Source organism: Moschus berezovskii, chromosome X (assembly GCF_049115385.1).
Source record: "Moschus berezovskii isolate FMDL1 chromosome X, NW_MosBer_1.0, whole genome shotgun sequence".
Lineage (NCBI taxonomy): Eukaryota > Metazoa > Chordata > Mammalia > Artiodactyla > Moschidae > Moschus > Moschus berezovskii.
The window spans coordinates 111130143-111145396 of record NC_142488.1 but is presented as its reverse complement, the minus strand read 5'-3'; the positions used below and the strand labels follow the sequence as shown (position 1 = coordinate 111145396).

Genomic DNA, 15254 nt, shown 5'->3' with positions numbered 1-15254 from the left:
TTGAGTGGGCGGGGTGCGGGGCTGAGGGGTGGGGGCGGGGTGTGGGGTGCGGGGTTGGGGGCGGGGTTGGGGCGGGGCTGGGGGCGGGGCTGGGGCTGGGGGCGGGGTGTGGGGTGCGGGGTTGGGTTGGGGTGGGGCTGGGGGAGGGGCTGAGGGCGGGGTGTGGGGTTGGGGTGGGGCTGGGGGCGGGGATGAGGGCGGGGCTGGGGGCGGGGATGAGGGCGGGGCTGGGGTCTTTTGCTTCAGCGCCATCTTGCCTTACATCTTGCCGCTCTCTCCTATTTTCTATATGGTTTCAAGCTGTCTGTACTCTTCCCTAATCCTAAAGCAGACAGCCTTGGAGTTCGGCTAGTCAAGAAAATCGAGTAGTTGAGCCATGAAGCCCCTTGGTTTTCCTTGCTGAACCCTATCTTCAAGCTCTAGATCCCAGTTCCTCCCATTCCTTTTTTTTCAGGGACTTCACTACATTTTCCCACCCCCACCCCCAGCCCCACCCCCCGTATTTTCTGCCTCTCAGCCACGTTGCACCACCCCTGGGCTGCTGGGTATTTTTCTCCCAGACAGCAAACCTCTTCAGGTTCCCTACGTGCTTGGAATAATTTCCTCGCTCTAACCTATGTTCTGGACTTTCCTTCTTCTCATTAGAATAGTCTGTCCTAGGTCCACTTCACTGTGCTCCCTTTACCGTTCAACCTGCTGCACTTTGGTTTTCACCCCACAAAAACTTGAGTGAAAAAATCTCTGATAAGGTCGCCAGTAGTCACTATCTCACTACAAAAGCAAGTGGATACTTGGATAGTTTTTATGGGATTTTTTTCAGTAGGCTTTGATTCTTTTGACCATTCCCTCCTTGATACTCACTCTATCCTGTCTTGCTTTCTGTGACATCAGATTCTTCTGATGCTCCTCTTGTCCCTTTGGCTTATCTTTCTGTTTCTTTCAACTGTTTGTTCTTCTCTTCCCACGGCTCCAAGGTTAGTATTTTCCCAGTTTTGTCTTCAGACTCCTCTTCATTCTGTATGTTCTTCTTGAATGAGCTTATTCAATCCTATACTGTTATTTTATTTTCTCTGGACTTCAACCCCATCAGCTGTAAAATGGGAATATAGATAGGATCTGCCTTATAAGGTTGTGAAGACTAAAAGGTTTAGAATATGTTCGTTCTTATTACAATGATATAGTTGCTGCATATAGAAGTCATAATAGTGGTAATGGTGGGGTGACAGTTTTAACAGTCTATGCCCAGTCACAGCCCCAGATTCTGTCTGGTTATATGTATATGCACATATATGAAGAGAGAGAGATCGTTGATTTATAATAAGGTATTAGTTTCAGGTGTATAACATAGTGATTCAACATTTTTATAGATTATATTCCATTTATGGTTATAAAATATTGGCTATGTTCCCTGTGCTGTACAATAAATATATCCTTGTAGCTTATTTATTTTGTCCATAATAGTTGGTACCTCTTAATACCCTACTCCTATCTTGCCTTTCCCCCTTCCCTCTCACCACTGGTAATCACTAGTTTGTTGTCTATATCTGTGAGTCTATTTCTTTTTCGTTGTATTCACTAGTTTGTCTTATTTTTCAGATTTTTAAAAATGATAATATACAGCATTTTACTTTCTCTGACTCATTTTACTAAGCAGGCTGTCCTCCAGGTCCACCTACATTGTTGCAGATGACAGAATTTCATTCTTTCTTGTGGCTGTGTAGTATTCCATTGTGTGTGTGTGTGCCTCAGATCTTCTTTATCAGTTTGTCTGTTGATGGACACTTCGGTTGCTTCCATATCTTGGCTATTGTAAATAACTGTAGGTGATGCTGCTATGCACATTGAGGTGCGTGTGTCTTTTTGAATTAGTATTTTCATTTTCTTTGGATGTATACCAAGGAATGAAATTGCTGGATCGTTTGGTAGTTCTATTTTTAGTTTTTGGCGAAACCTCCATACTATTTTCCATAGTAGCTGCACCAATTTACATTCCCACTAGCAGTGTACTGCAGTTCCCTTTTCTCCACATTCTCACCAATACTTGTTATTTGTGGCCTTTTTGATAATGGCCATTCTGACGGGTGTGAGGTGGTAGTTCATTGTTTTGATTTACATTTCTCTGATGATGAGCACTGTTGAGTATCCTTTCATGTGTCTGTTGCCACCTATATATCTTCTCTGGAGAAACTATTTAGGTCTTCTGCCTATTTTTTGAATGGGTTGTTTGTTTTTTGATGTTGAGTTGTATGAACTATTTATATATTTTGGATATTAACCCCTTATTGATCATATCATTTGCAAATATTTTCTCCCATTCAGTAGCCTGTCTTTTCATTTTGTCAGTGATTTCTTTTGCTGTGCAAAAGTTTTTAAGTTTAATTAGGTCCCATTTGGAGAAGGCAATGGCAACCCACTCCAGTACTCTTGCCTGGAGAATCCTGTGGACGGAGGAGCCTGGTGGGCTGCAGTCCATGGGGTCACACAGAGTCGGACACGACTGAAGCGACTTAGCAGCAGCAGCAGCAGGTCCCATTTGTTTACTAGCCAGAGCTAGTGCCAGGCTGCTGGTAGGTAAAGCCAGGTCCTGGGATCTGTCTACAGGGCCTGGGGAGTGGGTCCCAGAATTGGTTCCTGACACAGCTGGCAGCAAGACCCAGAGCGTCTTGAAGCTTATATTGACCTGCTTGTGGGTGGGACCAGGGCTCAGTCGGTCCTAGGGCTGGTTCCGTCCTGCTGGTGATTAATCCAGGTCTGTAGGCTTCAGGACTATGGTTTTCCTGGGGCTGGTGTTCACCTGCGGGGGGTGAGGCTTGTCTTGAGGCTAGAGGAGGCTTGCTGGTGGGCAGGGCCTGGGCCCATCTAGTACTAGGGCTGGAGCTGGCCTGCTGGAGAGTGACTTGGGTACATAGGTTGGGGGGCTGTGATTTTCATGGAGCTAGTGTCCTCTTGCTGGGGGAAAGTCTAGAACAGGCTTGCTGCTGGGCAGGGCCTGGGATTCTGGGGCTGGTGTCTGCCCACTGTTGGGTTGAGCTGGGTCCCAGGATCTCTGGCCACAGGAACCTGATGGTCCCTGGTCTATTACATGTGCACTGGTGTGTAGGGCCTGCTTCTGGGCCCTCTCACGGGCAGGGCCTAGTCTAGGGGTGGTTGTGGGCTCAGAGGATCTGAAGGCAACCTATCTGCTAGTGCATAGGGCTGTGCCCCCTCACAGTTAGTTGCTTGGCCAGAGGTATCCCAGTACTGGTGCCTACGGGCTGTTGGGCACGAGTGGGGCTGGGTCCTGAAGCTAATGAGCTAGAGGGAGGATTCCAAAATGGTGCTTGCCAGCACCAGGATCCACATGGTGGAAGGAGCTCTCGGAAATGGCTGCCAGCAGTGTCTGTGTCCCCAGGGTGAGATATAGTTGCCTCTTGTCTCTCCGGGAGATTCTCCAGATCAGCAGGTAGGTCTGACCAAGGTTCCTTTCACATTAGTGCTTCTGCCCTGGGTCCCGGAGCATATAAGATTTGGGTGCAGACTCTAGGAGTGGAGTCTGTTTCCTCCAGTCCTCTTCGTCTTCGGAAATTGAACCCAGCTGGCTTTCAAAGCCAAACCTTCTAGGGGTTCATCTTTCCCCATGCAGGACCCCTGGACTGGGGAGTCCAATGTTGGGCTCAGACCTCTTCCTCCTTGGGGAGAACCTTTGCAGTTATAATTATTCTCCCTTTTGTAGGTCACCACTTGGGGGGATGAGACTTGACTATATTGGACTCCACCCTTCATACCCCTCTTGTGATTTCTTATTTATATCTTTAGTTGTAGATTATCTTTTCTTGTAGGTTCTGGGCTTTTTCATTGATAGGTGTGCTGTAAATCATTGTAACTTTGATGTGCCTGTGAGAGGAGATGAGCTCGGGGTCTTTCTACTCTGCCATCTTGGCCCAATCGCACAATTTTATTTTTAAAATTTGTTTTATTATTATTTTTGGCCACACTGTGTGGCATATGGGATCTTATGTAGGATCTTAGTTCTCTGACCAGAGATCAAACCCACATCACCTGCAGTGGAAGTGCAGAGTCTTAACCACTGGACCACCAGGGAAGCCTCTCTATAATTTAAAATACTACTTCCACCACAAGTCGAAGTATTCCCAACCTAGACATCTCTCTTAAACTTAAGATCCATACATTTTTCTTCCCTTAACATGTAGCTGTTGAACATGTATAGAGTCACTTTTTTGAAAGTAAAATTGACAGATATTATAGATTGTTTGGATGGGGGTTGTAAAGATTGAGAGGAAAAAAAGGAGACACGGATGACCCCTAGTTTTTAAGTTTGAAAAGTTGTTTCAGAGATGTGGTTTTGAGGTCTTTTAGTGACCAGACTAGAGATATCAAGCAGGCCTTCTGGGATATACAGGTTTGGAGCACAGGGAAGAAATCAATGGTACTTAACAACCAAGTACTTGAATGAGATCTCCTAGAGAGAGAAGAGAATAGAAAACAGAGGACTGAGTCTTAGGGCACTCCAATTTATAAATACACAGTTACAGTATAGTCAGTTATTAAAAGCACAAAAATGATTCTGTGCTAATTCCTATTTAACCTTTAAAACCAGGTAATTATGATGTATGCCATTTCAACCATAGAAAAATATGAAAAACTCCCCCAGATCATTTTGTGTAGCCATTATCATATAATATCTGATGACAAAAATATAGTACCAAAAAGAATACTATTGACCCATCTCATTTATAAATATAGCTGCAAAGAGATTGGACCAACATTTATATGTTACTTTTGGTTCATGTCCAAGAACAATTCCTTGTTGTGAGATTCTTGCATTATATATGAAGGAGTATAATAACTCTTAAAGGTATATTAAAGATGTATATTGTAAGTTAAAGATATATATTACACACCACAGAAAAAGATGGGCAGCTCCCCAGTTCATTTTGTGAAGCTGATAAAGCTAATAGCCAATCAGAAAAATAGTGTGCAAGTTAATATTGTATAAATATACTGACCCATCTGCAAAAATCCTACATATCTGAAAATGGACAGTATCAACATTCCTATGACAGCAAACCCTTCTTTCTTCCTTGCTAACAGAACCTCTACATTGCTTAGTCAGTGGCGTATGAACCCTGGACAGGGTCTTGTGATTGACTTAGGGGTGGACATGTAACCCTGTGCTGGTCAGTGAGATATATCAGGAAATTTGCTGGAAGTTTCAGGGAAAGATTTTCCTTTGTGATTAGATAGAGGACCAATAAAGTGAAAATCTTTTACCACGAGCCCTCATCCTTAGGATGCCAGTATGGGGTTGTGTTGTTTGCAGCTGCAGCAGTTACCTTGAGACCAGGAGGGGAGACATGGCAGACATGCGTTGTGACCATCATGTAAGGTGAGCCTCCATCCCAAATTTGGTCCAGATATCCAGACTGATGACATCACATGCACAGTAAGAAGGTTTGAAAATGTTTATTCTATTAAGGAGCTTTCTGGGGAGAACAGCCAGACCTCCCGAATTGGTACAAAAATGGCTTGAGAGAGCAAAGAAAGACTGGCTGGGGATTTTAGTCATAGTGAGAGCTGGGGCTGTGGTGACAGTTCCTGTGTGTAGGTGGGGGCTTGTGATTTGAAACTTGCCATCACCAAGGGAGAAAGCACTGAGGCTTTCTTCTTAGCTTTCCCAGGTGAGGGGGTACAGGGGAGAGTGTGGGTTGAGGCCTAAAAGCTGTCCACAGTCAAACATCAGAAAGCGAAGTCAGACTCTTCTTGATAATTCACCCCAGTGTTTGAGTGATGACAAAAGTGTACCACACTTCATTTAACTGAAGTTGATTATGGCACTCTATGCAGCCTAAGGGCTTCCCAGGTGGCTCAGCAATAAAGAATCCATCTGCCAAGCAGGAGACATGGGTTTGATCCCTGAGTTTGATCCCTGAGTAGGGAGGATCCCCTGGAAAAGGAAACGGCAAACCACTCCAGTATTCTTGTCTGGGAAATCCCGTGGACAGAGGAGCCAAGGAGGCATGAGAGAAGGTTGCTAAAGCTTCTGTTTGTGAAAGGAGACTAGCCGAGGGGCACTAATGAGAGTGGCTGTTGTATTGCGATTTTGACAGAATCTAGAGCCTTTGTTGGAAGGGGCTTCATTCAAGGTGGGCTGATTTGCAAATAATTGCATAAATGGGCTAAAGGAAAAATTGTAAATAAGGAGTATGTAACTGCCAGAACCCAAAAGGCCTAAAAGATACTGGCCTTGTTTTAACACTGTGGAAGTTGAGAATTAATAACTATTTCTTGACAGTGTCAGGTATGGAGGGGTCCTCCGTTTACTAAATACTTTTCAGGAATTTACAGAGGTAGTGGGGTCTTGCACTGTGTGTGAGGCAATGGCCTAGCCCCCTTGTTGAGCTCCCTATGTGATTGTGTTCGTCCTGAATAAATGTGCCTAGTGAATAGCCTCAGAGGAGGATGTCAGGGGTATAAAGCCATATCTGTGCCCCTGGAGAAAGCTGGATGCAGTTAAGATCACTTTGCAAAGATTGTGTGCGATGGCAAGATTGTTAATGTGCTCCATAGATAACCAGGTGAAGGTGTATCATGTACCTTAGGAGGTGAAGGCAAACTACAGGTGAGAGACTTTTGAAATAGAGACTAAACAGAATGTATTAGTCAAATCTGTTACAGAAAAAAGATCTACCATTTGCTTGGACAGAGTCAGTAGTTTCAATAATTTTGAGTATGGAAGCGTTAGTGGGTAGGACCACAGCACTGAGGCTACAACAATCTACTGTGGGGCATCATTCATTCTTTTTTCACTTGAAAGTCTTTAATAATTAATACTAAAAGTTATACATTTTTCTTTATTCACTTAAGACTTATATAACATATTTTTTCCCTTGGTGGATAATTGCTTTACAACGTTGTGTTGGTCTCTGCCATACATCAATGTGAACCAGTCTTAATTATTGTTGTTGTTCAGGCACTAAGTCATGTCTGACTCTTTGCAATCCCTTGGACTGCAGCACGCCAGGCTTCCCTGTCCTTCACTATCACCCAGAGTTTGCTCAAACTCATGTCCATTGAGTCAGTGATGCCATCCAACCATCTCATCCTCTGTTGTCCCCTTCTTCTCCTGCCTTCAGTCTTTCCCAGCATCAGGGTCTTTTCCATTGAATCAGTTCTTCTCATTATGTGGCCAAAATATTGGAGTTTCAGCTTCAGCATCAGTCTTTCCAATGAATATTCAGGGTTGATTTCATTTAGGATTAACTGGTTTGATCTCCTTGCTGTCCAAGGAACTCTCAAGAGTGTTCTCCAGCACCATAGTTCAAAAGCATCAATTCTTTGGCACTCAGCCTTCTTTATGATTCAACTCTCACATCCATACACGACTACTGGAAAACCATAGCTTTTTGACTATACAGACCTTTGTCAGCAAAGTGATGTCTCTGCTTTTAAATATGCTGTCTAGGTTTGTCATAGCTTCTCTTCCATGGAACAAGCATCTTTTAATTTCGTGGCTGCAGTCAACATCTGCAGTGATTTTGGAGCCCAAGAAAATAAAGTCTGTCACTGCTATCAGTTTTTCCCCTTCTATTTGCCATGAAGTGATGGGACTGGATGCCATGATGTTAGGTTTTTGAATGTTGAGTTTTAAGCCAGCTTTTTCACTCTCCTCTTTCACTTTCATCAAGAGGCTTTTTAGTTCTCTTCACTTTCTGCCATAAGGGTGGTGTCATCTGCATATCTGAGGTTACTGATATTTCTCCTGGCAATCTTGATTCCAGCTTGTGCTTCTTCCAGCCCAGCATTTGCATGATGTACTCTGCATATAAGTTAAATAAGCAGGGTGACAATATACAGCCTTGACGTACTCCTTTCCTAATTTGGAACCAGTCTGTTGTCCCATGTCCCGTTCTAACTGTTGCTTCTTGACCTGAATACAGGTGTCTCAGGAGGCAGGTAAGGTGGTTTGGTATTCCCATCTCTTTAAGAATTTTCTACAGTTTGTTGTGATCCACATAGTCAAAGGCTCTAGCATAGTAAATGAAGCAGATGTTTTTCTGGAATTCTCTTGCTTTTTCTATGATCCAACGAATGTTGCTGATGTGATCTCTGGTTCCTTACCTTTTCTGTATCTACCTTATACATCTGGAAGTTCTTGGTTCATGTACTGTTGAAGCCTAGCTTGAAGGATTTTGAACATTACCTTGCTAGCATGTGAAATGAGAGCAATTGTACAGTGGTTTGAACATTCTTTGGCATTGCCTTTCTTTGGAATTGAAATGAAAACTGACCTTTTCCAGTCCTGTGGTCACTGTTGAGTTTTCCAAATTTGCTGATATATTGCAGCACTTTAACAGCATCCTCTTTTAGGATTTGAAATAGCTCAGCTGGAAGGAATTCCATCACCTCCACTAGCTTTGTTCATAGTAATGCTTCCTAAGGCCCACTTGAGTTCACACTTCAGGATGTCTGGCTCTAGGTGAGTGACTGCACCGTCGTGGATATCCGGGTCATTAGGATCTTTTTTGTATAGTTCTTCTTTGTATTCTTGCCACCTCTTTTTAATCTGTTCTGCTTCTGTTAGGACCTTGCCGTTTGTGTCCTTTATTGTGTCCATCTTTGCATAAAATGTTCCCTTGGTATCTCCAGTTTTCCTGAAGAGATATCTAGTCTTACCCATTCTATTGTTTTTCTCTATTTCTTTGCATTGTTCACTTTAGATGGCTTTCTTATCTCTCCTTGCTGTTCTTTGGAACTCTGCATTCACTTGTATATATCTTTCCCTTTTTCCTTTGCCTTTCGCTTCTCTTCTTTTATAATTATGATTGATGTATGATTTTATATATATATATATATATATATATATATATATATATGGCTTCTCTGGGTCAGGAGGAGCCCCTGGAGAAGGAAGTGACAACCCATTCCAGTATTCTTGCCTGGGAGATCCCATGGACAGAGGAGCCTGGTGGGGTACAGTTCATGGGGTTGCAAAGAGTCGAACATGACTTAGCGACTCAATAACAGCATTAGTCACAGCTTAGGCTGGAATCAAGACAGATGATTCATTCCAAGACACACAGATAGGTCTGGGCCAAGACACACAACCCAGGGTCATTCACTTTAAGGAGGGCTCTGATCCCATACTTCTAAATGCCAATTAATTATTGAAACTTCTGACTTAGTTAAATCTATAACAGAGCTCTGGAGGACTCAGCCAATGTAGCACAAAGCAGCACAACTCAAAGGGCAGGCTAGCCAGCAGGCATCAGAGTCAGCAAGGCAGAGCAAGAGAAGACACACCCCTGGAGGTGGTGATCATTGTCTCAGCATCCTGCTCACAGTACTGACTGTGGACACCCTACAGAGACAGCATGGACCCCCACCCCAAATTTGGTTTTGATGTCAACACTGAAATTGCTTTCTGGGGCAACCAGGGCAGGCATCTCAAACTGATCTGAAATGATGTGAGAGAGGAAGGAAAGAAAGACTGACTTGGGATTTTTTCTTTCTTTTTTCTTTTCTTAATACTGGAGTGGGTTGCCATTTCCTTCTCCAGGGGACCTTCACGACCCAAGGATCAAACCCGCATCTCCTGCGTTGGCGGGCAGATTCTTTACCACTAGTGCCACCTGGGAAGCCCTGACTGGGGATTTTTATGGTGGTCTGGGGAGTGGTGGGCTAGAGTGAAGGTTTCTGTTCATGGGTTGGCGCCCGGGGGTTTGAATCTATGGCTGGTGCCAAACAAAGAAGAACCCAGGCTTTCTTACCAGCTTACCAAGATGTGAGGCACAAAGGGAAGAGGGAGGGTGAAGCTTAAAAGCTGTCAGCAAACATTGAAAAAGGGATTCGACTTTATTAGAGCACACTTCTAATGGTAGTATGGAAAAGTGAGAGAGCTGGGTCCTTGATGAGTTTATTCAGCCTCTCAAAGGCCTTGGAAACACCTGCTCCAGACTTCCATTGTTGCTAAATATTTCAGTGTCTTTATGGTTAACAGGCTATTTTTTAGGCTTTATTAGTTGCAGTTAATTCTGAACTGATTTAGTGTTGAAAATATTGTATAATCCATTATTATCATTTTAGATGTATTCAAGGAATACAAAGGTGGTTCAGTATAAATAAATCTGTACTCGTAATTCATAACAAAATGAATTAAAGAAGAACATCATGGGTCATATTAATAATATACTTTAATTGCTTTCATAAAATCCAGTAACTATCCCTAATAAAAACACAAGGTAAAAGAGGAATAGAAAGACCTACCTAAAGGCTCCTTACTAAAAACAAACAACAAATATCATTCTGAAGAATGAAACACTAAAAACATTTCCAAGATAACCAAGAATTACACAGGAGTGCTATTATAATTATTCTTCCACATATTCTTATTCTAATCAATGCAATAAAGGAATAAAATGATTGAGTATAATAAATATTGCAAAAAATCATAACTTTTTCTGGTGTGAGTGTATACCCAGAAAATCCAAGAGACACTGATAAATACTAATACGATTGATGACATCATCAAGGTTGATGGATAAATATTTATTCAGTCATTTGTTTATTTTAAAATATCTATTTATTTATTTGGCTGTGCCAGGTCTTATTTGCAGCATGCAGGATCTTTACCTGTGACATGCAAATTCTTTAGTTGCACCATGTGACCTCTTAGCTGTGGCATGTGGGATTGATTTATTTCCCCAACCAGGGATCAAACCTGAGCCCCATGCATTGGGAACAGAGTCTTAGCCAGTGGACCACCAGATAAGTCCCCAAAGTAAATATTTAAAAGTTAAATTTTCTTTGTATTAGGAACAAATGAGGATAACTAAAAATGGAGAAAATACTTCAGTCACTGAAATGACTTAATTGGTAATGAGTTAATTCGTTTAGGTCCAACTACATTTTCCAGAATTCCTTTTCCTTTACATTTCCAGCTAGAGTGGGACACAGGAGAGACTATTGTGGGGGACTTGGAGGACTGAAGGGAAGCAGTAGCCCTTTTGTAGCTTGAACACATTGTTTTTTGCTGCTGACTGACTTCAGTGGCACAAGACAGCAACTGGGTTTGAAACTGTCCCACCTTCCCCTCAGTTCTCCTTTAACTTTTCTGAGTCCTGGGTCAGGTGTGTGACTTTAGTTTTGTACCAGTGTCTTGGCCTCTGCAGGATACACATTCCGTCAGGGTCAGAGGAAGCAAGAACTGACACAAGTTTCATTCATCCTTGGGAACTAGCTCATGCTTGTGAGGCCCAGTTTGTTTTCGTTCTCTCCCATACTTCATATCTACATCCATCTTGCCTTCCCGACTATCTGCACTGTGGACTTCAAGTTTCAGCATCATATGTGAAGATAGGAGCCTTACACAGACTTCTTAACTAGTTCTCACAATTGTGTAAGGTACAATCTCTATAACGAATCCCTTAAACACGACACAACGCACACTCACAGGCACATTCACACGTGTGCACATGTACACACACATGCAGAGTAGTCTGACTGCTTTAACTGAAGCCTGACTGAAATACTTTGAAATAAAATTTAACAAAAAAGGAGGTAGATTTTTGCTACCGACCAAGATAGTATAGTAGAGACTCGATTTACTCTCTTATTACAAAAAGATTACTACATTTTTACAAATGGACACCAGATAGGAAATAACAGTTTTCAAGTCACTGGACACTAAGTAACGAAGGACAGTGATCCCTGAGAAATGGGAAACAAATGAGGTGATCCCCGTGTTTGCTCAGCATACGATCTGGAGACAGTTTCTAGGACATAGCACAAGGAGAGGGAATCAGGTAGAAACTGAAAAACTCCATGAGTTGAGGAGAGGGAGTGAAGAATCTGGGGGACACTAAGGCAACCAGTATTTTCAAGACAGAGTAAGACTATGTACATATATACATACATATATGTATATAACTTCAGAGACCTGCAGAGGGTCCTCTCAAGTATTGATGTGCTCACATGTGAAAAAACTACTCAAAGCTAAGGAATTAATCACAAAAAAGGATTAGAACACAAATAGACATGGAAATAGCGCCTGTTCCCTTATCCAGACTGGTAATAATCTCACAATTCATGGAACATTGGGTAGAATATTGAGGTTCTGGCCTAGGTAGTGGAGGATATGTAGACTCAAACTGAACACTGCTCTCAACCCACCTAAAATATAAAAGCAAGATCCTAAAGGATTTAACTGTTTCCATGTAATAACTTAAGTGTCTCTGAGGAAAAAGCTTCAATAATTGTAGGATTACAGAAACAACTAGTACTCAAGAAGTTAAAATTCTCAATGTTGGTTATCAAATCAAAAATGGCTAGGCATGCAAAGAAGCAGGAAAACTGAAGTCATAATGAGATGAAAAAAAATCAACCCATCAAAAGCAGCCCCAAAACAACAGAGATATTGGAATTAGCAGACAAGGGCATTAAAACAGTTGTTATAGCTACTAAAACTGTTATAACTATAATTCTGTATGTTCAAAAGTCATAAAGACATGTATAATATAAAAAGACAAAATCTATGAAATTGAGAACTACGCAATTTGAAATAAAAATATACTGAATGGGACTAACAGTAAATTAGACATTGAAGAAGAAAAAAATAGTAAACTTGAAAATATAGCAATGGAAACTATCCAAAATGACACACTCAGAAGAAAAAGCATCCAAAAAATTGAACAATGCATCACTGAGCTATGGTAAAACTGTATTTGTGTAATTGAAGTTCTCAAAGGGAGTACAGAAAATGGTTAAAAAGTTTCCAAAAGTTCATGAAAGCTATGAACCCACAGATCCAAGAAGCTCAAAGAACCTCAAGCACACAAAATATTAAAGAACACTACACCAAGGCATATATGATTAAATTGCTCATGAGTGAGAGAGAAAATCTTTTTTTTCACCCCACTGTGCAGCTCGCAGGAAGGATTTTATTCCCTGACCATGGTTTCAACTGGAGTCACAACAGTGAAAGTACTGAGTTGTAACCACTGGACCACTAGGGAATTCCCCGAGAAAATCTTAAAAACAACCAGAACAAGGCATGTTACATAAAAGGATGATAGTAAATTTCATATCAGAAATTATGTAAGATGACAGAGGAGCAAAACCTTTAAAGTCTTGAAATTAAAAAATGTTTGTCAACCTAGAATTTTATCCGGTGAAAATATTGTTAGAAAACAATTTTTACTCAGTAAAAATTAAAGATCATATTGGCTTTATTCAATGATTCATGAATCAGACAGCATCCCATCTAGTAGAAAGGCATTTCCAGGAACTGTACAAAATGAAAGATTTTTATAGGCATAAGGGAGCAGGAGCAAGGAAATTATGCTAGCAGGTTCGTTGTGGCAAGGTCACTTTCCTTTACGGGATGGCAGGGGTCTATCAGGAAGATTGCCTCACTAGTACTGATCAGGTAATTCCTGACTGATTGGTTTAAGATTCCATTTTTGGGAAAGCTGAAACTGTAGTTAAGTTTTGTTTGGTGATGTGAGGCTTCGCATAAGTGACTCCATTTGTGAGTCTTATTTTTAACAATATCAAGAAAGAAGGTGAAATACTTATTCAGATATACAAAAGCTGAAAAAATGCATTATTAGCTGACCCATACTGTAAGTGTTAAAGGGATTTCTTCAGGCAGAAGGAAAATGATAGATGGAAATGTAGATTTCTACAAAGGAATAAAGAACACTAGAAATTGTTACAATAAGGAGATATACAAACATATATGATTTTTTCTTATTATTTAAATCCTTAAGATAAAATTAACTTAATATTAACAAACTAGTGTAGATAAAGCAACCCTAAAATAACAATAGAGAGCAAATGCTAATAAAACCAACAAAGGCAAAAGTGAAATAATAAACAATATGCAATTCATCAAAAATAAGGCAAAAAGAGAAAAAAGAATAAATGGGGCAAATACACCACTGAAGTTGTACCCCAATTAAGTCAGATTCTCAAGACAGTGGATTTAAAACCAAGGCCCAATTATAAGTTGCCTGCAAGAAACACACTTTAAATATAAAAACGCAAATAATTTTTTTTATTTTATTTTTTTTCTTTTTTTTTAAAATTTATTTTATTGGAGGCAAATTACCTTACATTAATATATTGGTTGGTTTTGCCATACATTGACATGAATCTGCCCCGGATGTACATGTGCTCTCCCTCCCGAACCCCCCTCCCACCTCCCTCCTCCCCATATCCTCCCTCCATGTCATCCCCGTGCACCAGCCCCAAGCATCCTGTATCATGCGTCGAACCTGGACTGGTCACTTATGATAATATACATGCTACAATGCCATTCTCCCCAATCATCCCACCTTCACCCTCTCCCACAGAGTCCCAAAGACTGTTCTATATGCCTGTGTCTCTTTTGCAGTCTCGTATACAGGGTTCAGGTTACCATCTTTCTAAATTCCATATATATGCGTTAGTATACTGTATTGATGTTTTTCTTTCTGGCTTACTTCACTCTGTATAATTGGCTCCAATTTCATCCACCTCATTAAAACTGATTCAAATGCATTCTTTTTGATGGCTGAAAAATACTCCATTGTGTATATGTACCAAAGCTTTCTTATCCATTCATCTGCAGATGGACATCTAGGTTGCTTCCATGTCCTGGCTATTATAAACAGTGCTGCAATGAACATTGGAGTACATGTGTCTCTTTCAATTAGAACAGATTTAGCAATGATTTCTTGGATTTGACACCAAAAAATGCAGGCATCAAATTTTAAAAAATATATAAATTGCACTATGTTAAAATTTAAAACATCTTTGCATTAAAGGACACATTAAAAAGATTGAAAAGGAATCCGCATGGAAAGGGAGAAATATTTATAAATGTGATAAGGGGTTAATATGCAGCATATATAATGAACTTCTACAACTGAATGATTTAGAAAACCTGATTTAAAATAAGGGCAAAGGTAACAAGATGGTGGATTAGGAAGTTGCAGGCCCTCCTTTCCCCACAGAGACACTGAGTTACACTGAGTAATACACAGACCAGAATAACTCTGTGAAAACTCTAGAGACCAAGATGAGAAGCTCCAGCAACTAGGCCCTTATAAAACCAAGAGGGATTCCAGTGAAAGAGTAGGAAAATTCATGCATTTTGGTTACTCGTTCATGTCACTCCCTCTCTGTAGCATAGTAGACAGAGTTACCAGGAGGAAAACCTCCATACCAGACCACCTCCCCCCAGAATGAATAAAAAAGGAACATATGTCCAACGT

The 15254-nt window shown here is 41.1% G+C and overlaps 1 protein-coding gene across 1 annotated transcript in view; it reads right to left on the bottom strand.

Moving 5' to 3' along the window:
* Positions 1-3804: 3804 nt before the first annotated feature.
* Positions 3805-15254, bottom strand: part of ATP1B4 (ATPase Na+/K+ transporting family member beta 4) — a 40441-nt gene continuing 28991 nt past the window's right edge. Inside the window, exon 7 of the mRNA XM_055393365.2 lies at positions 3805-4459. Within this exon, the coding sequence (XP_055249340.1) occupies positions 4421-4459 (39 nt within the window). The 3' untranslated portion in view covers positions 3805-4420. The remainder of the gene's footprint in view (positions 4460-15254) is intronic.